This window comes from Xiphophorus hellerii, chromosome 17 (assembly GCF_003331165.1).
Source record: "Xiphophorus hellerii strain 12219 chromosome 17, Xiphophorus_hellerii-4.1, whole genome shotgun sequence".
NCBI classification, from domain to species: domain Eukaryota; kingdom Metazoa; phylum Chordata; class Actinopteri; order Cyprinodontiformes; family Poeciliidae; genus Xiphophorus; species Xiphophorus hellerii.
The window spans coordinates 12,395,512-12,415,620 of record NC_045688.1 but is presented as its reverse complement, the minus strand read 5'-3'; the positions used below and the strand labels follow the sequence as shown (position 1 = coordinate 12,415,620).

The 20,109-nt window shown below is 40.7% G+C and overlaps 2 protein-coding genes across 8 annotated transcripts in view; one reads left to right on the top strand and one right to left on the bottom strand.

Annotated features, from left to right (window-relative positions):
* Positions 1 to 531: 531 nt before the first annotated feature.
* On the bottom strand, positions 532 to 13,013 carry ppp1r3aa (protein phosphatase 1, regulatory subunit 3Aa). Of its 3 annotated transcripts, XM_032589147.1 has the most exons (5): positions 6,987 to 7,100; positions 6,451 to 6,886; positions 4,696 to 4,754; positions 4,512 to 4,585; positions 532 to 3,995 (listed from the first exon to the last, which is right to left on the bottom strand). In XM_032589147.1, exons 2-5 carry the CDS (start codon positions 6,855 to 6,857, stop codon positions 918 to 920), a joined length of 3,618 nt encoding a protein of 1,205 aa, XP_032445038.1. In that variant the 5' UTR covers positions 6,858 to 6,886; positions 6,987 to 7,100; the 3' UTR covers positions 532 to 917. The 3 variants fall into 3 exon arrangements, with proteins under 3 accessions (XP_032445038.1, XP_032445039.1, XP_032445037.1); XM_032589148.1 differs by lacking the exons at positions 6,451 to 6,886; positions 6,987 to 7,100 and adding an exon at positions 12,659 to 13,013; XM_032589146.1 differs by having other exon boundaries at positions 6,451 to 7,494.
* foxp2 (forkhead box P2) overlaps positions 11,055 to 20,109 on the top strand; it is a 118,150-nt gene continuing 109,095 nt past the window's right edge. For 2 of the 5 annotated variants that reach the window (XM_032589157.1, XM_032589156.1), the window contains exon 1: positions 11,058 to 11,488. The gene's annotated coding sequence lies outside the window, so the exon portion shown is untranslated. Of the gene's footprint in view, positions 11,489 to 20,109 lie in introns of all 5 variants that reach the window. The other 3 variants (XM_032589155.1, XM_032589150.1, XM_032589151.1) reach the window with 3 other exon arrangements.

Genomic DNA, 20,109 nt, shown 5'->3' with positions numbered 1-20,109 from the left:
AATGGAGCCAACTTACAAAAGGTCAACATACCCCAGATGGGCTCAAGTAACTCCTAGTGAAATGCAGCGTGACTCAAGATGCCTGTGTGTTGCAAACAGTGTTACCAGCTATTTGACCAAATAGGTACACACATAAATCAGAAATTATGGTGGTTATTGTTCTGCCAAAGCTCTTCAAGGCATGATGACTTGTTTGAGTATAACTAGGAGATGTGAAAGTATAAAGTACAGAGGACTCAACTTGACATCTCAGAGACTTTACCTTGTTGCTAAAGCTAATCTTGAGGAAAACTTTGTGGTGTTATGAAACACATTGTCCCACTGAGAGAATCTATACAGAAGTGGTGACTTTGTTGGTGACTTTGTTGCCTTACATGGATGTTTTCTTAAATGTGGGATGAACCCAAAATTTCTGGAAGAAGCTCATGCATCCAAGGAGAATGGGTACAAACATAAAAGGTTCTGGCCAAGGAAAATATGTTAATCTTAATTAATGTTAAACAAGAAATTATTATCAAAAAGTAGAGGATAATCCTTGTAAATACATTTATTGAATGTCACAACATTCACTTTGTTCAGTCTCATACATTGTGAAGTAGTATTGGGCCCAAAAACAAACACAGCAAGTTAACACACATAGGACAAATACATCTATGTATTTTGTAGCATTACAGCAAATCTGCAGTTCCATTTGAAGTTCAGTAGTTGAATACCTCAAAACAAAACAAATGAAAGACTTCAAACTACTTGTGCTCCTGATCCAAGTTGTTAGGGTTACAAGATTGCATAAAAAAAAAGGCAAAATAAAAATCCACAATTACACAAACGCACAATCAGCATATTGCACTTGGTGTTATTTATTCTTAAAATGTGATTTTTCCATATTGTCTCGTGCATGAGAATACATCAAATTTAACCTATTCCGTAGTCTTTTTGCCTGTCATCACCTGGTGCCTCTTCCACTTAAAAATCCACCAAGACATTGAAAATATGTAGAGTGCAAAGAAGGCCGGGAAGTCATAGAGGAAGACCACGACGAAGAACCCACCAACCAGGAGTATGCAGATTAGTAATCTAGTAATGTGGATGATTGTGTATAATATAGTCCACCAAAAAAAGGCATCAGACTCTTCTAATTTGTCCGAGGAGCTCTGGTGTTTGTAGGAAAGGTGTGAAGACTGATTAACACTCTCTGTGTCAGCAAACGTGCAGCCTTCTATTTCAAAGTCTTTCGTCTGATGAGAAACCGATCTGACTTTAATTTGTGAGCTGTTCTCCTGATCCTTTGGAGAGCTAAGATATTGGGCTGGTTTAAACATTGGGTCCTCATTATGAACTATTGGGCTCAGACTGGCAATTGAATCCAAATCAGTCTGCAATTCAGAGGGACTGTCTGTGTGCTCTGTCATGGGAAGCAGATGAATTCTGTCTTTCAGAGAGTATTCATTGCATTCAGTAATTAAGACTGGTTCTGATCCTTGGCAGGGTTTTACAGCTGGATCTGCTGGAAATTCAGTCAGTGAAAATGCACCTGAATCATAGGTGTCACTCAAGTTTTTCTGGTAGTCTTCAGTCGCATCTGTGACCCTGCTTCTCAAGTCATCGGCAGTATTTGTATGCCAAGCAGACGTTTGTGATTCCGGGGCAAAGACCTCTTCCCAGATGCTACAAACCAAATTGTCTCCAAATCTCTCTATGAACATTTGTTCAATTCCTGTCTGTGTCGCGTCAAGTGCGGCGCTATTGCCAACTGTAATGGGATCTTTTATTCCCTCTGCCATTTTGTTGTATTCAACATGTGGAGAAGTCTTAACTTTTGCTGATGATTCTTGTTCTTTCCAAGCATTTCCATTCTCCCCCTGAGGGCTCTCTGCATTACCTATCAACTCTCTCACTGCCTCTATGTTAAGCCTTCCAACACAGACTCTCTCATCTTCCTTACTAAGATCTTGTTTTGTTCCTCTCGATGTTTCAGGTCGGAGTTCTGCCGAAGTGTCTTTCTGTGCACAATTCTCCTTTGCCATTACTTCTGGATTTTTGTCTCTGCCTGAATTTGGCTTTTGAGTCTTTGAATCTGTCTGGGGATCTATCAATCTTGGTTCGACCACCTCCAAGTGGTTAAGATTATATCTATGAGTGTGGCAAGATATTTGTGTATCATGGCTAGTTTGGCAAACTATAGCTTCCAGTGTATCGACAGAAGGGCTTAGTTCTTTTTGCTCTATTACTTTTCTGTCACAACTCAACTCTTCTTGGACTGCTTCAGATTTCTGGCCACTGTGTTGCTCTATTTCTGTGACAGACAAATCTCCAGTTGTTTCAACATGCAGATTTTCATCCACTTGGACAGACCACGACTGTGCATCATGTTCTTTTATAAGTAACGAAGATTGTCTATCTTCTTGTTGCAGTTTTACCACATCAAACATTTGTATGAGCTCACTATCTTTATCAGTTACTTCCTCCATTTCTTTGTTTTGTGTCTCAACAGCTCCAACTTCATTCTGTACTACATCCATCTTGCAGTAATTGGATGAGCTAGCTTCGTTCGCTTCCATTAAAATGTTTTTGGTTTTCTCTAAATTTCCCTCATACCTTTGCTTTGACTCAAACTCATCTGTGTGTCTTGTTGCGTTTTTTGGTTCATTCTCAACCATCTCCCTGTTTTGGTTTTGCCTGAATTCCTCATACTGGATTTTATCTCCATACCTTAGGGGCGTATTACATTCTTTGCTTTCCTGTGGCCTAAATATTTCCTCTTCTGTTGGCACTTTCTTTGCTGCATAGTTCATCATGATCTCCTCCTCCTCTCCTTGTCTGGATGCAGAGAAGTCATACCTGGCCCTGTCCCTTGTCTCCTCCCTGATTGTCTCCCTAAATGCCAGGATGTCACCTACCGCATTGTGTGCAGTGCCTGTAACCTCTCGTTCCCCGCTCCAAGAAAGCCCCCCATCCTGCCTTGCATCTGGCGAGATTGTATCAACATTGCTGGCATTCGGAGTCTCTGGCATTACTGTCATGTCTGTTGTCTCCGATTCCCCTGAGCTTGTTACTGAGTCAGCTGTGTGCAATGCGAGGGGCTCGCCTTCCCCTCTTCCTGCTGTTCCTATTATTTCTTTGCTTTTTTGCTCCCAGTCCTCGTGTCTGTGACACTCCGTTGGACTGTCAACGTTGCCCTCGGACAGAGGCGGTGCCCTCTTGAGGTTAAATTCCTGTGGAGTGTCTGTTACAGAGTTTGTCTGTGACCTTTGGGATGGGTCTTGCGTCGCTGTGTTGTCATCTCCTGTGCAGCTGACACATGCCTCTGCCAGCTGATCGTCCTTAGTGTTCAAGGCAACGACAGCCAACAACGTTTCACAAGTGTCTGACAGCAGCTGACACGCAGCTAAGGTTTGTAAGGTGGTGGGTGTATCTGTCCCCTCCTCAAATTCTTGACTTTCTTCAGAATATTGGATTTGCGGCTCCTTATCATTTGAAGGAAGCACCGATGCTGCTGTCTGGAGCCACTCTGACTCTGGGACATCAGAGTGGTGCTTGCAGCTGGGCCCATTAAGGAAAACCTGCCATTCATCAGTCACATAGGTTTCTTTAGTGTTGATATCATGTGTAGTTTTAGAAAAACTCTCCCACATATCATTAACAGATGGTGTATTTTTTTCTGACTCTTTTGACAAAGTCACTTTATCTCTCCCAGTCAGAATGTCATTGCCATCAGCAGTGCCCGGCTGATCTGGTGTATGGCTGTTCCAGTCCAATGTTAGCAAAGGAATCTGATGGTAGGTAAGTACCTGTGGACTCTCACTTGATTGCATCTTTTGGGATTTATAGAGATAGCTGGCAGAGTCACCCCGTGCAGCTGACGCATGCTGAGAAACCTTTAGGCCACAGGCTGAGTTATTTGAAAATCCCTTTGGTTGCTGCTGCGCCCTCCGGCAGAGGTAGTCCTGCACACGTGCCAAACGGATCGCTCTACGCCGCCTTTTCACGCTTTCCACCTGTCAAGAAAGCAAAAAGTCAAAGGTCAGGCTTGGTGTTCACTTCAGCTAATGCACAGATACCACCTGAACTGTTCAGAGTTTAAGGTTGTCAGCTGAACTAAATCACAGAGCTGGCATTCACTGAATACTTTTTGTAAGATTAATGTGATGATGCAATGCTCTGCAACACTCTCGAAACATTTTCTCATCATCTTGTCTTAGTTTACATAATCAGTTTTTCTGCGTGTGTGCAAGCAGGGTACTTTTAGTTGTAGCTGTGTGTGTGTGGGTGAATTCAAATGACTTCAAAAGTGTCAAGTTACCTGAGCTTCCATATCTTGCAGAGGTGAACTTAACTATGTTCAGAATGATGTGTGTCTCTGACTCTATTGTTACTTTTACTCTCACAGAAAAAAACAATGTTCGTGTATTTAGAATAGAATTTAACTTTATTTCAATACCTTGTTTCGCCAATATATGAAGTAGTTAGATAATATTTCAAGGTTTGAAAAAGGTTGTTTGTCTCTGTCTCACCCAAGGTTTTTGGTCTTCATAATAAAGTGATGACTCCACAGAAGTCTTTTCTACTTCATGTGTCCATTCCCCATCTGTGGAAGAAATGCAAGAGTGCCAAAACTTGTTTCACGTGTCACACAAACCAGTTATTTCAAATGCTCATTTTAGTTCTTGCATAAATATGAAGTTGCCTTATACACACCTGCAGCAGCAATATTAGTGTGTATGCTCTCCTTGGACTTCTCCTCTGTGTCTCCATTCCTGTGTTTTAAAGAAGAATTTAATTAAATCACAAATACAGTGCATACTTACTTGCTCAATTCCATTCTGCAGCACGATGAACTAAATATGATGCACTGCAAAAGTATTTATTCTTGATTGTGTTTAAATTTCATGTCACCGCATCCGGAAGTTTTAATGTATTTTGTTAGGATTTTTTTTATGAGCTTATTGGAAAACTCACACTCAGTGGAAAGTAAAGTGATTCTGACTAGATGTTTTCTGAGGTGTGCCTCTTTGACTTCGCATCTCTGGAGATTGAAAGTCGTGTCCATTATTCTTTGCAAAACATGCTCAAACTCTGTATGATTGGATCAGTAGTGTTGTGAACATTCCCCCCCACAACCCCAAGTCTTCAGCAACAGGTTTGCAATTGGATTCATGTCTGAACTTTTTTTTATGCTTTGATCTCAGCCATTCCCTTGTAGCTCAGGCTCAAATAGCTTTTCTATTACGATTATCTTGTATTTTTTTTGCTCCTACCATCTTCCAACCAACTCTTATCAACCTTGATGTCACTGCTGGAAGAAAATGTTTTTTTTTTTTCACCATGAAAATATTCAAGCTCAAGCTGACTTTTCCACTATGCACAGCTTACCAATGACTTTCATTTCTCTACTCTTTCATAAAGGCCAGGTTTGAGTAGGGCGCAAGTAATAGATGCCCTGTCGTAATACTGCCATAACCTGATCTTTCAGTTTAGGAGGATGGCCATCTTTTGTTAGGTCTACACTTTGGACAGATGCTCCCAAAGCTTACTAGCCCATATTTGTTTCCATCCTTTTGCTGTTTGTCTCTGGAGGTGCTGCAGAGGGCCTTGGCCATGTGGTATTTGTTTGGTTAAATGACAGCAATAGTGATGCAGCATGAGATGCTGAGTAGGATAAATGAAGCATAGAGATAGAGGTGAAGTCAGCGGTGTGTTCTTTTTAAAGGTGCCGAAAAGGCACCACATTTCTGACCAGTATATGTATAATACTGGTAGAGATCAGTTATAGTCCATAATTGCAATATTGGTATCGGACATTGGTGTGTCCGTATTTATAACATGACGGTGCATTAAACTTCTCCACAACACACAGTGACCTATCAGCTATACAGGTGGTGCATGAGTGAAACTCCTTTCAGTAGACTTCATGAAGGGTGTTGCAGGTCTATGTACAGCACATTTTTAGATTTTCACCTGTAAGCAAAAATGTTACCATATAAGATTGTCCTTCTGCTTCACAATGTATGTATTGTGTTGACCTGTTATAGAAAATGTCAATAGAGTTTTCTGACTGTGGTATTAGTGCAGCAAAAGGTGAATTTTTATTTCATTTATTAGAATAAATACTTTTAAATGGAAATATTACTTTCTTTTAGAGAAATATTATAAGTCACGTCCAAATAGATGAGCTACAGTAAGACATCATGGAAACCCTAACTGACATTTGACCATAAAAGGGGAAATGTGTTCAGTGGGCCAAACACCCCTCACCAAGTAGTTATATAACAACTTAGTATAAACAGACAATGGGCCATACAGCAGGACTTTTATTGCTTTCACCTTCATCTAATGAGAGGAACAGCACAGAGTAAATAAACCCCTCACACTGTCTCAGATTACTGCTTGGGGCCTTTCTTTGCTTCTCTCTGTTTTTAAGCAAGCAGTCAGAAAGTTCTTGACTTGTCTCACCTGTTGACTTTGAGACAACTCCTCTTGCTCTTGTAGCTGCTGGTCTCCTCTTCTGTTTGGGTCACGCCTTCTTTTACTTGTGCCTTTTGATGGCAGAACATCACATAGTTCATCCCGCTGTTATTAGCCCAGAAAGTGCCCATTGGAGTTTCGTATCGGAGGCAGAACTCCACTCTAGTTCCTTCTTTCTCAAACGGAGGAACCACAGTGTACCTGAAAGTGAACCGGTCTGTTTTTCTGTCGCTGGACCCTGGTACGTAATCTGCCAGCAGGTCAAAGTAGCTGCTCCAGCGATCCAGAGTTAACCGAGCAAAGACTGTCTTATTGTAGCAGAGGTTCACCACCCGGACGATGCCACGGAGGGTTGTTGTTCCAGGAAGAAGCTCGATGCTCTCCAGCTCAACCATCTGCTCACACAGCCTCTGATCCAGCTCTTCTGTGGATGAGGGGACAGTAAACAGGCAAGACAGATATATTTCTTCTGTTGATTTGACTATATTCCTCCCATTTGACCAGCTAGGCTCTGGTTCTGTCACCTCAGCGTTGTCAAACTCCTTAACCGAAACCAGGTTGAGGCCAAATGCATCTGCGAACGACACCTTCCTCCGGATAACAGGCGGGGGCTCCGGTTCTGAATCCTCATCGGTTTCTTCCTCTGTGCTGGAGACAACAGGAGAAGAGGCTTCCATTTCTCCTTCATCTTGTTCCCCATTTTGTTCATCATCCTCCTGCTCCTCAGTCATCACCCGATCTTTGATATGGGATTGGACGTCCAGACCCTCCATGGCGTGTGGTGGTCTGGGAAGGCAGCTGCTCACCTATCCTACTGTTTGTCTGGCTTGTAGGGTGGCACAGACCGAAGTGCCTTTAGCCTGGCTGCAGCGATACTGTGTGGGGGAGAGCAGGAAGAGGACGTGACTTGACAGATGGAGTACGGTTACAGCTGAGCGCTGAGAGTCTGAGCCAGGCCTAATAATAGGACACAGCTCAACCAGGCTGACCCTTTATCCTTTCTCCCCAAATATGCGCACTTCTTACTGGGGGCAAAATAGGAATACAACCTTATCCAATAGAGGTCTCACACTGAAGGTCTATTTCTTTTTTTGTTTTGTGTTTTAAATGGAACTTTCCTTTTTAGCAGTAGGAGCGCTCTATCCTGTGTGATCAAATAAAAGAAACAAATCTTCGAACGTTCAAGCTGCATGCAGTTAAGACTGTGCAGTTCAAGCAGCTGGCTCTGCCTGACCGACGTGTCCGCTTGCAGCAGAGTGTCATCCTCCCTTGTGTTGAGGACCTGACACTGACCACTGACCCCAGGGGATTAAAAGGGAGAATTCCCACCAATACTCTGTCGAATTAATAACAACTTTGTTGCTGTACTTTGGAAGCTCCATGTGTTAAGAAAGCCTTTGTGACAGTGTTTGTATCCTATCCATTTTGACATGTTGATACCCTGGACTTGAGCGTGCTGTACTGAAATTTTTATCTGCTGGACCACACAAAACGGCTTACATAACATTAAAGTTAATTAACCTTTTGTTTCCTGACCAAGAAAAACCACATAAATGTAGTTTTGTGTGCATTTGTTGAACACCTTTTACTCTGATCCTAATATACCCAGTGCAACCAATTATTTTTTAAAGTTATTGTTAAAAGTGGACTTCTTATTACTTTCTTTATGTTTTTCGGTTTCAGAATTGCTATACTTGGGAAAAACAAACAAACAAAAAATGTGCACATCACCCTGAACACACTATCGCCACAGCAAAACGTGGTGGTAGCTGTATCATACCATAGGAATGCTGATTAGAATTGATGGGGTGATGAATAGAGCTAAATCAAAGACAAATCTGTCAGAAAACTTGTTGGTTTTTGCAAAAACTTAACTGAGGCGGAGGTTCACTGTGCAGCAGTACAAGAACTCTAAACATGCAGCCAGGGTTAGGTTGAAATAGCTTAGATTAAAATGTGTATGTGTTGAATGGCCCAGTCAGAATCCCAACCTAAATCCAGGTCTGTTGCTATAGACTTAAGGTCGTAACCTTCCTGTTCAGATGCCTTTCATCCAGTCCCAATAAGCTGCTATTTTGCGAGCATGAACATACAAAACAATTCAGTCTTTATTTGCAAAGCTGGCAGAAACGTTGCCCAAAATGTATCAACTGCCACTTAGCAAGCGGTTTGGCTAAAAAGTTATTATACACCGCAATTTTTGTTTTTTTTATTTGTAAAAACAAATATGTTGACAATTACATATTTTCAACTTTGCTACATTGTGTTGGTCTAGCACACGAATTCCTAGAAAAAATTTAATTGAGGTATGTGGTTGCAACATGCCAAAATTTTAAAAGTTCAATGGGTTTGAGAACTTTTGCAATGTAACCACTTACAGATGATCTGCAATTATTGCCATGCAAAGCCCCCCGATGCACTTAATCTTGATCAGCAAAACGTACAACTGTTCCTTTCTGGACTTTCTGTTTTTCTCTTCCAACCAAAACTACCTTACATAAGCATTGTAACCTTAGCCCATGAGCAGTTTGTCTTGTAAACAGACTTTAGTGCTTGTTATATAATCCCTCACAGGTAAGGGAGTGGATTTTTGTTCTCAATGCACTCTTTGTTCAACACTCTAAAACCAAACCGGTTGTCTTCTGAATTTAATTGCAGTTTTGCAATCATGTACCGATAAAACCATTGCTGTAAATGAGAAAATGTATTCAACGTTAAAAATAATATGCTGACATTGTAATGGACAGAGAAACACTTTTCATCTACTGATATTCAGCATATCACTAGATGGCACTATGTGGCCAAAATAGTTATTACATAAGACCAAGATGAAACAAGTATTTTCAACTTCTTTAGTCAGATTAAGTTCCAAATGTATCGTTACTGTACATTTGGAGTTGAAGGGACTGTTAAAGGAAAATCAAAGGAAACTTTTTTCATTTTTATAAAATATTTCATTAAACTTCTTTGTCCATGTGTACCTTCAGCAAAATGTTTTAGAAAATAGCCGCTAGGTGGCAGCAAGCCACCATCACAACTCGACGTGCTTTCCTCTCAAGACTGGACGCTGAGCGCCCAACTATATTTTTATATACAAAAAGGTTGTCTGACATAAAGCACAAGAAGTAAAATTAACGATATTTATTTGGATTAGAATTAATAAATAGACTGTTTATACTGTGTATAAAAATAAAATATCGCAAGACTGTATCTTAAGTTTTTAGAATAGACCAAAAAAATGTTGTTGTTTTTTTTTTTGTTTTTTTTAATTACCTTTAAGATATACTGAATGACAGATGTTGAATACCCCATACGTGCATGGAGGTTACCAATAAAGTTCTGTTTTTAATAAAACAGCGGTTATATCTCGTTTTTTGATTATAATTAAAACGTCTTCATTTGATCAAAAATCTCAGTTCAAGAAACCATACATGATACAATATCAAAGGGAAAAATTTTTAAGCAGCTGAAACGAGCAAATATACGAGACATTTCTTGCCCTGGGTTTTTTTTTTTAAATTTAGTTTATTTTTTTTATCAAAAGAAACACATTCCCACGTCATCCCTGAGCTGGTCACTCATTTTTTCATCACGATTGTCGCAGCAGGTCGAATAAAAAGGAAAAGATACAAAAGAGAAACTGTTCGACAGGTATTGAATATCCGACAATGTCGATCCAATGATGAACAGGCAATTGTGAGGCAATAAACATACTGTGTTGTTAAAAATAAATCAATTTGGTTAATTCCTGTAAAATACTTAAAGTCAAACAAAGTACTTCATGGATGTAATTGTATTTGGAAAATGTACCTGTTATTTAACGCTAAAATGCGTTACTGTGTGTTGTGATATGGCTAAAACTACATAAAATAGATACAATACTTAAATAAACTATTTGTTTCCTTAACTTAAATAATGCGCAGATGAAATCTAAGGGTTTTTAAAAAAAAAATTATTATTACGGTTTCCAAAACGCACAGTGTTTTAAAGTTTATTTCTTCTTTTTTTCTTCTAATTTCTTATTTTTAAATTATGAGTATCACATCCACGAAAAGACACGTGCAATTATATCCGACATTTAGTGTGTGCGTGCCTTCTTTATTAATTTGACAGAATGCGACAGGAAAATTGTATAAAACTAATTTACATGCATTATGGTGGAAATGAGCCCCTAACGTGGAAATATTACTGGAACAGTCCTTGAATACATATTGGCTTTCGCAGTTTCCAAATAATGTCAAATTTCAGCACGTGAAGACATCTTGTAGGCAATGGCTGTTTGAAGTTTACCGACTTGGTCCCGTGCAGTTAGTGACATTGCAGCTAAAGCTCCCTGCGCGCGCGGAGAGGACGTCTCACGCGTCACGCTCTTGCCAATAAAGCGGCAACAAAGTTTCCAAAAAATTAGTTTTTATTTACACAGTAGATATCCTGACGTCACACACGGGGGGGGGCTCGTAGAAGCTGACGCCCCAAAAAATAATAACACACACCTCCGTGGCACAAGCAAGTGCCTTCCACCCTCCCCGGGGGGGTTTCTAGCCCCAAATATACGCGCTTGCTTGCTTGAGATACAGCTTGATGTGTGTTTGAATCGTAACGTGGGGGGGTTTTAAAAAAAAAAAAAAAAAAACAAGGCGCTTCTTCCTCGCATTGCGCGTCATTCAAACAGGACTCAGTGTACTGCTTTTTCCTCTCTGTTGCATTAGTAATAACAGCAGCGTTGACGAGAGACAGCAGGAGGAGAGGAGAGTGTGTGTGTGTCTCCCGACAGCGGTGCCCAGCAGAGGAATACTGAGCTTTTTTTTTTCTCTCTTTTCCCCCCCCCCCCCCCTTTTTTTTTGCTGGTTATTTACACCACCGCTTCTTGTCCTGTTGTTTGCTTTTTACCCTCCGCGTTATGCTGAACTCGGACAGTCACGTGCGAACATCGCCGCGAGTCTAGAGAGAAGGAGGACGACGACTTCTCACCTGGTGTGTCTCTTTGACTTTTACCGACAGGGAAATATTCCTGTTTTTTTATGTGGTAAGTTTTTTTTTGTTTGTTTTTTTTTCCTGCCCAAGGAGATGATTCTTTGACTTTTAATGTTAGGAAGTAGACTACCGCGCTTGTAAAAGTTTGCACGGTGTTGTTAATACCTGCTTTGAGACACTAGCTTGTTGTTTACAAGTTCCGCGTGGACTTTATGCGCTTTTTAATTAGTGACCGGCTGTTTCCTACTAAGCTCAGTTAATATGCGGTAAAACCCAAATAAACACACCTTACAGATTCACACCTGCACATTACATTACCGATACGCATCAGGTTATAAACTACGCTACTTTAAACATATAATATAGGAGTACATCACCGCTTTTTGTATACAGTTGCTTATTTAGAAGCCCACATGATCATTTACAGCTTTTAATGTTTGCGTTGACCTATTGGATTTGATAACTTTCTCTTTTTCAATTTTAAAGAGGTCACAACTTGATATAAGAACGTCAAATTTTGCATTTACAATATATGCTTGTTTTTTTAAGTGTTTCAGTAACCTTCAATTCATAATAATATTTAATTTTAAGCCCATTTCATTAGGCATGCTTCATTGGGGGGTAATGAAAGACCGCCATAAACCAATCCATTCTAGTGTCTGTTAAATTCCAGCACAAAAGCAAACCCCTGTTGTACTTAATGAGGTACTGATTAGGTACTGATCACCCGAACGCAACTGCAATGGGGAAAAACAGAGAAATATGAAACTAGTGATTGGGAATGCATAAAAAAAATCTCTGTCTGAACTCTTTACAGGTTAAAATCACTCTTTTGTGTTTAAAAATGAGTATGAACTTGTTTTTGTGTTATTCAAGGTTTGAAAATCAAATCTTTTTACTTGTTTTGGTCGCTTGCTATTTTGTACAATTAACTGACATTACTTATACTTGCAGAGTAAGGGAAATGTTGTCAGTTGCTCATAGAATAAAACAAACAAACAAAAGCAATGTTTTCACAATGCCTACCGGTAAGTAGCAAAACCAGAGAAACTGATCATTTTACAGTAGTTTCTAGGGCTGCACGTGTTTTTCTCTATTGAATTGCCTTCGTCATTCTTTTTAAAGTACACACACATTCAAAATTATTTGCTAAATTTTAGATTTCAGATAGGACTGGCGAAAGCCTTATCGATAGATATTATCAGCAGTATGATCACCTTACCGTTGATGCATGCTCCATTTTTCAATATTCCACTCCAAGTCAAAAAGGGATAGAATATTAAGTCTTATCATGACGATCCTACAATCACAGCTCAATGCTAAATTTCTCCTCATACTCTTAAGTGTCTCGTCACTGCTCTTCTAATTACAGGGGGAGGAGGGGAGGAAATAGCCCTTTTTTGTTTTCAGAAAATTCTAACACGATCTTCAGGCCTGTCCTCTGATCAGCTTTCAGCCCTCGGATTTAGCTGCAGCCACCCTTCTTGTTCAGGCTGCAGGGTGCACAGGTGTTCCCCTTCCCCAGTTATGCAGGTGTGGGCAAATCCCTCCTAAGCCCCCCAGCCCCACACACACAGCTTCACTCAGCAGCTCTCACTCTTCAAAGGCCAAGGCGGCAATAAATGCCCCTCATGAAATATGTCGGCGACCGTGCACAATCGGCCCCTTTATTCAAGTGCCCCCCTCTTATGATTTCTTAGGACATAATTAAAGCTGGTCCTGCTCTCTTGTTTACCTGTTGTTGGCATGTATGGCAGTAAGCGAGGTCACTAGGAGGCATTAGGTTTTTTTCCCCCTGAAGGCAATAGGAGAGATGGAGAGTGACCAATGTTGGGAGCAGCGCACTTATTACCCCGGCTCTCCTTTCTCTCTCGCAGCGTCCCATTTTTTGATTGCTGCATTCATCATCGGGTGGTCGTGCTCTACATTATGGTAATAGGAAAATGAATGTCCTCCACAGGATTAATGTGTATACCCTGTCATATGTTTCAATCATTTATCAAAATTAAGATTGGGGCTGCTTTCAGCTCGATGAACGCTGGCTGTTTGCAAGGATTGCGTCTTAAATATGGAAATGATTGCTTCTGTCTGAGGCGAAGCAGAGGGAGCTTTTTATTTGTTCTTCAATTAAAAACTTTGCATGCCGTTCCTGGTGAATGCAGAAACCCTTTACGATGGCAGTTGCTGAATGATTTGGATATAAAATAATTTTAGATCATCACTGGAAAGTAGATTACAAACTGTTTTTGGACTGTTTCTTCGCTTTTGAATTTCACCATCTCTCATCCCTCCCCACCCCCAACTCCTTCTGTAATTACACAGCCTGCTCGCTAAACCCCTTGAGGTGTTGTTACATTTCAGGGAAAGTGGTTAATACTATTAAGAGAGTGGTACACCAGCATCACTTTCCCTAAACACATCCCAGAGCCCAGATCTACTAAAACTACTCATGGATGGCTAACTTTGCTCTGTTACAGAACTTGAAGGCTTTTAAATGGCACCTGTTCAGGTTTTATCTCTGTTAACCTCACAGAAATGTTTCCATGACAACCTCTATGCAAGTTAAAACAACCTGAAGTGATCAAGAGCCCGCTTTTTTTTTTTTTTTTTTCCGCCTTCCCTACTCGCACTTTGATTCTCTTTTCTCTGTAAGTAAGGATGGAATCTGTGTTGACAGTTTTGGCCTTTAATGGCACTTTTGTGCCGCACAAAAGCATTTGTTTACCAGGATCATACGCTGCAAGCTGTCAGGCTGAAAGAGATTGACTTCTTAAGATAAAAGAGTGCATTACATGCTTAAGAGGCCACCCCTTTTTGCGCTGTAATTATCCACATCACGGTAATGATGTTTTGTGTGCCCCAGTTACTAAGAGTCTGGAGACAGCTCAGACTTTTTTAGTTACGCTCTGGGTCACTTCTTAAAGCCCGACCAGACTGACTGTGAGTCGACAAGAACCGATGTGACTCCTTGGCTGGAGAAAGCTGTACAGGGTGGGGTCAGGGGATGTGGATTATAGAGGAGATTGTTGGAACCTACTCGCTTGCAGTTTATAATCTAGTGTAGAATTTCCTTTTTCCCTTTGTTTTCATTCATGTCAGATGTCATGTTTGGTTTGTCAGCTTTGGGTTTCTCGGAGCCAGAAACAAATGGAACAAATGGCCAACATGAAATGGAAAAGGGATATTCAAGAAAAGTTGAAGGAAAACAGATTCGAAGGTTGTGTAAACAGTGATTTTTAAATGCATGTAAAATGTTTCAAGGTTTTCATGCAGCAGTCCTTTGTGCCCTCTTTACTGTGCTACCCATGTCCTTCCAGCATCTTTACATGTATACATAGATATAAGACAGATTAATTACACACAGACACAGACTGATGTTTTTGAGCCTTTTCAACTCAGTCAATGTAAACACGTTGACACAATTTTTAATACAGAATTGTTGGCTTAGCGAAAAGCACGTCAAAATGCCTGCTTAAAGGTGATTTTCAAAGAATACCTTTAATCTGAATAATTGGGCCTTACCGGAAGGCGTACACTAATTTATTAAAATATGATTACACATGTTTTAAATTAATTTGGTAAAGCACAGCTATACCAAATTAAGATTTTTGTATTATAGGTAATCAAACGGAGTCCATAGTCCTTAAAAAAACTGAATATGAATCTTAAGTCACTTATCAGCTTTAGAGTCATTAGCCAGATGTAGTGAATTACTCATAATGCAAAAATTCCAAAAAGTATTCTTACTGTTTTGTATTTCTTGTGGCGCCCCTAAACAAACTGGCGCCCTGGACAGAGAGCCAATACATCCACATTAAAACCAATAGTACTGGCCACAGACCAAAGGTTGTATTTGGTTTGCTTTTACTTCAAAAATTGCATGTTTACTTGCAGGTCAGTACAGTGTTTGAGGCATCATTGTTTTTACTGTGTGAAAAATGTCGGTTTTGGGGTCTAGCCCTGACTAAAAGACACAGTGGGTCACTTGTGGTAAGAGGCAAGGTCGATGTTGCTCAGACCACATTCAGCCATCAGCCTTGTCACTCGTAAACAGTCAGACATCATGCGAGGCATCACTACAGCCAAGAGCAGTAGCTACCTCAGCCCTTGTTTGAATGCACAAACTGTTGTCAAGACATTGTTTGAATGTAAGATAAGTAAGAAGTGAAATGCGGCATCATCAAATCAAATTAAAGCCAGCAAAAGTTGAATTATTATTCCTCATAATTGAGAACTAGCACAGCTGCTTTAGCAATAAAAATCTACTGTTTTGTATTGCTGAGTTTTATCAAGATATATAAAAAAGGAAAAGGTCACACCATAAAGACTCAAAAGGAGAAAAAGATCTGTTTACTTTGAACATGTTGTGGGTGAAAGAAAAAAACATGGGTGGGGGGTGGAGGGATAATGACAATAACAGTTTTTGACAGGCACATTAGGCTGCAGAAAGAGCATCCAGCTCGAGGCTGAGGGCATATGGTGCTGCCTTCTGCTGGCATAGCTTTAGACCAAGTTACAACACTCGTGCAGGGTCACGACTGTCTCGGGTTTGCTCCTTCTGTCTCACCCATCTAAACAAAAACAGGAGGCATAAAGCAATTGGGGGGAGCTTGGTAGTGGGGGCAGTGGCGTAGAGGACCATGGTCAGGCAAAGGTTGTTGTACACTAGCTGCATGAATGCTGCAAGTCATGCTCCATTTGTGTCAGGACGTAATATGGTCAAATGTAGAGGAGAGACATTTGACATTTGTATAAATGCGTCTTTTTAACTTTTTTGGATTCTGTCACTGCCACACTGGCACGTAGCTTCTCTCATCATCTGAACACCACTCATCCTTTCAGTCCTTAATCTTATTCTAAACAATGGCAGTTGTTTCCACCACTTGGGTTTCTTCTTTGCAATGTGGGTCGGACAGACTTGGCTAATGTGTAGGATGACGCATGGCTTTGGTCAGAAGGCAGCAGATCGGTGGGCGGGTAATTACAGCCTTCTGTGTGCCTTCCTGGATTTTCCTTGAATCACAGTCATAGGCCGTGAAGTTCAGCTTCCAGTGCAACTCTTGAGAATGAAATGAAATAGTCAAAACATATGGAGCTAGCAAAACAATGGCTTATTTTTATGATATTTGATGAGTGGGTTTTAATTTAGATTGTCATTTCTGGCAAACAGTAGGGCAGATGGTGCAGACTTGAGTGCCCATCAGAGCCTAAATACCCCCAGGCAGCTGTTGGTCATAAACTCTGTTTTTTTTTTCAACTTTTTTTTAATGCTCTTGCTCTCTTTAACACGACTTGGGTCAAGAGGAATCAAACCTGTTACAACACCTGTTTCTGCATATGCAAATCTGTTGTTTTGTCATTTCATTAGGCAAGGCAAAAAGACGAGGGTCCCTTGTGGTTGCAAATGCGACTGGCACTGAGCCCAACTGGCATGCCACGCAGCAACAAAGATGCTTGGGGCAGGGTTAGGGGAGCGCGAAGTAGTTGGAACTCAGCCACCAGGTGCCTTCACATCACCAGTTCAGATTGAATGGGTTTTAAAAAAAGACCCAACAAGATAGTTAGCAGCAAGCCTTAGAGGTCACTCTCTCTAACAATATGTCTTTGTCTGCTGTGAAAAAACAATATACATGTATATATTTTTAAATGACCCATTGGCATGGTGAAACCTGGTAGAAGCAGCATCATCTTCTGCAGAGACACTATCAAATGGAAGATAAATGAAGCTGAACAAAAAACAACCCCAAGAGAAAATTTGCAGAAGCAGCAAAATAATTGAAACAGGGCCAGGAAGTAAAGCATTATTGCAAAGTGGATGGAAAATGACCTGATTTTTCAAAATAGTTTACAAATACTTTGTGTTTATATGCGTGCAACTTTTTGTAAGCTTTGCACATCTCCAGGGTTTCCCAAACATATTGATTTAAAAAGTTTCTCATTTTGCTTCTACTTCACAAATATTCACAACCTTTATTTTGGTCTATCATGATTAAAATACAGCAAAGTTAGTTTTTGAAAACTGATGTGGAAAAGTAAAAGAGGTGTGAATATTTTTGCACAGCAGATGCTGAGGAGGAAGGACACATTTCGAAGTCAAAACTAGTAAGCACGTGCCTGCCACGCGCCTGTTCCATTCTTCCCCACCCATGCAACGTTTTCTCCTCCTTTCCCTCCTCCCATCCTCATCCCTTCATCATCTGGCACTCTCCCGCAATGCTCGCCTCTTAACCACATGTGCCAGCGCCAGGCCCGCTCCTGCTCCGGGGCTAATTGTTCACTGGTAAACTGGGGGCTCGTCAGTGGGGGTCTTCCCCTTCATCCAGACGCGGGGATAATAAGCAGGTCGGTGGTGGTGGCAGCAGCGGCTGCGGGGTTACAAATCATGATCCCTTCACGCAGTTTATTTTTCTCAGTGCAAGTCTGGAGATTGTCGGTTGTAATCCGTCCTGTGTGCTGAATGCAACAAATACACCATGAAATTAAAGGTTTTTGCACGAGCATAAAGCAAAAGCTCTGTGGAGATGGCCAAAGCTCTCTGATAGTAGAGTATGCTTCTTCTTCTCATCCTCTACCTCTGATCATGAGTAATCCACCAATGGTAACATGTAGTTATTGACACTGTTTGATATTCTTTCATCTTAAAGAATCTTTTCCTTGTCCGGGTTAGTTCACTTCAGTTTTTGAGAAAAAATGTGGCCCATCTTTTTCCATTTCGAATTGCTCTAATCTTGTACCACTGATGTGTTTTTTTTTAAGTGCCTCCCTCAGCCGACACTTAAAAGTTTGATGAACGGATGGAAAAACCTATAACTAGCCTCGCCACTGAGTTAATCTCATCTGATAACTCAGGCCTTCCTCTTTCTCCTATCTTTCTCCACCTCGGCTTGGTGGGTCTGGCTCTCAGGTTTGCCTCTCTCTCACCACACAGATGGTATTAAAGCTAGGGCCCCGCAAGCCCCCTCTGATACGGGAGAGTTCATTAGAGATGTGCCTTTGATGGGCAGCCTTTTCATGTGACTACCGGTTTTTCAAATACCTTGATGTCGAAGCTTAAGAAGGCATTGTGCAGTAAGCCCTCCTTTTGATGCGACTTATTTAGATCTGCATAGTAAATCAGGGGGGAGTAAATAACCAGCCAGCAGATGGAAGCAAGGCGATAAGGCAGTGGCGAACAATCGCATTTGTATTTTGTTATGATGTTGACAGCAGCTAAAATTCACTAATCTAGAGCCACTGATCTGCATTTCAAAGAAATCTCATTTAGCAGCGGGGAGGATAAAGTTCCACTCATTGTGTCTATTTTATTGCATTCTTCGCTAATTTATCTGCCCGCAGATTTAACGCACGGGGCTCTGTGGTGGGAGCCAGCATCCGTGCGTTGCATAGGGAGGGTCTTAAATACTGTGAAAGCGGTTACGTCTAGACTGTGAGCTGAGGGTAATTACACGTCTGACCATGAATAGAATGAGTTTGAAGACTCATCTTTCTTCGGGCAGGCCTGAATCGCTCGACTAATGCTGATAAGGAGCGTTTGGTCCCCACAGAAATATTGCCAGTGACTTTCCATAACACCCAACCCAAGGATGGTATTTACTTTTAAGATAAAGTTATTGTGTACAGTAATCTGACTTGTTAGCATAATGTCGTCTTTCATGGCAGGACGCTTTCCTTTTTTCTGCAGTGTGGAGGTATTTGAGGCCTGGGCCTTAAATAGTTTATCTTGACTTAGTGTGTGGTGCTTTATGTAAATATTAGCCTATAGCATTATTAGGCCTTCATGAATACTTGAATGCATTTGCCATATTTATAGTTTGATAGAATTTACCAATGGTTTTACATTTGGCAAAGAGACACGTGTGGTATTTGGAAATCCAAGAATTGGAGGTTATTCAGACTAATGGGATGCCAGATGCTTTTCTAGTGAATAAAATATGACACATGTACAGCCTGAAGGTGTTGAAGTGTATGTGGGAGCAAATAATTTAGGAATGGGGGTGTTAAATTTTTATGTCTGAAGGCCATCCAAAACTGTTGGTTTTACAGCTGTATTTATTCACATCAAACTAAATCAAGTTATCATTTCACTGTAGATCATGTACGTTACTGCTCAAATATTACGTTTAACCATCTAGTTCACACAGATTTAACTTGAAGAGATTTCACAAACAGGTAGAATTCAGAAGTAGTTAAGAAGTTAATTTTGCAGCAATTCCCCATTTTGAGTAAGTATATGGTTACAGTGAAAAGACACAACTCCCTTTTTAATAGGAGGAAACCCCAACAGTTCCTGGCTCAGTGTGAGAAGCTATGTGGTCGATTGGGAGTTGTGGAACCAGACCAGTCGCAGACAAATAAGCACTGACCAGAATGTACTTCCTGCATTGAACATTAACCTTCCCCCACCCCAATAATTTAACTGATAAGTTTAAAAATGATGAAATAAAGCTATTTATTGACAAGGAGTAGTTCTGAAATAGCTCAAACAAAACATGTGTAGAACAACTAAAACTATGACCAATCATGAATAAGTTAATCAAAATGAGCTATACAAGAATATTGCATAAAATAAAAATACCGTTCTCAGTTTTTCATCTATGTCTGTCCCTCCACTCACCTTAAGGAACTAGGGTGAACCCCGTGCCCTCTTTTAAGTAAACGTTCCCTGGCAATCGT

Excerpts from the sequence above, each read along its gene's own strand:
- ppp1r3aa (XM_032589146.1), bottom strand. The coding sequence starts at position 7,235 with ATGGAGGGTCTGGACGTCCAATCCCATATCAAAGATCGGGTGATGACT. Across the intron at positions 4,586-4,695 it reads CACTAATATTGCTGCTGCAG|ATGGGGAATGGACACATGAA; the intron begins GTGTGTATAAGG and ends TTTCTTCCACAG. Across the intron at positions 3,996-4,511 it reads ATGAAGACCAAAAACCTTGG|GTGGAAAGCGTGAAAAGGCG; the intron begins GTGAGACAGAGA and ends CTTTCTTGACAG.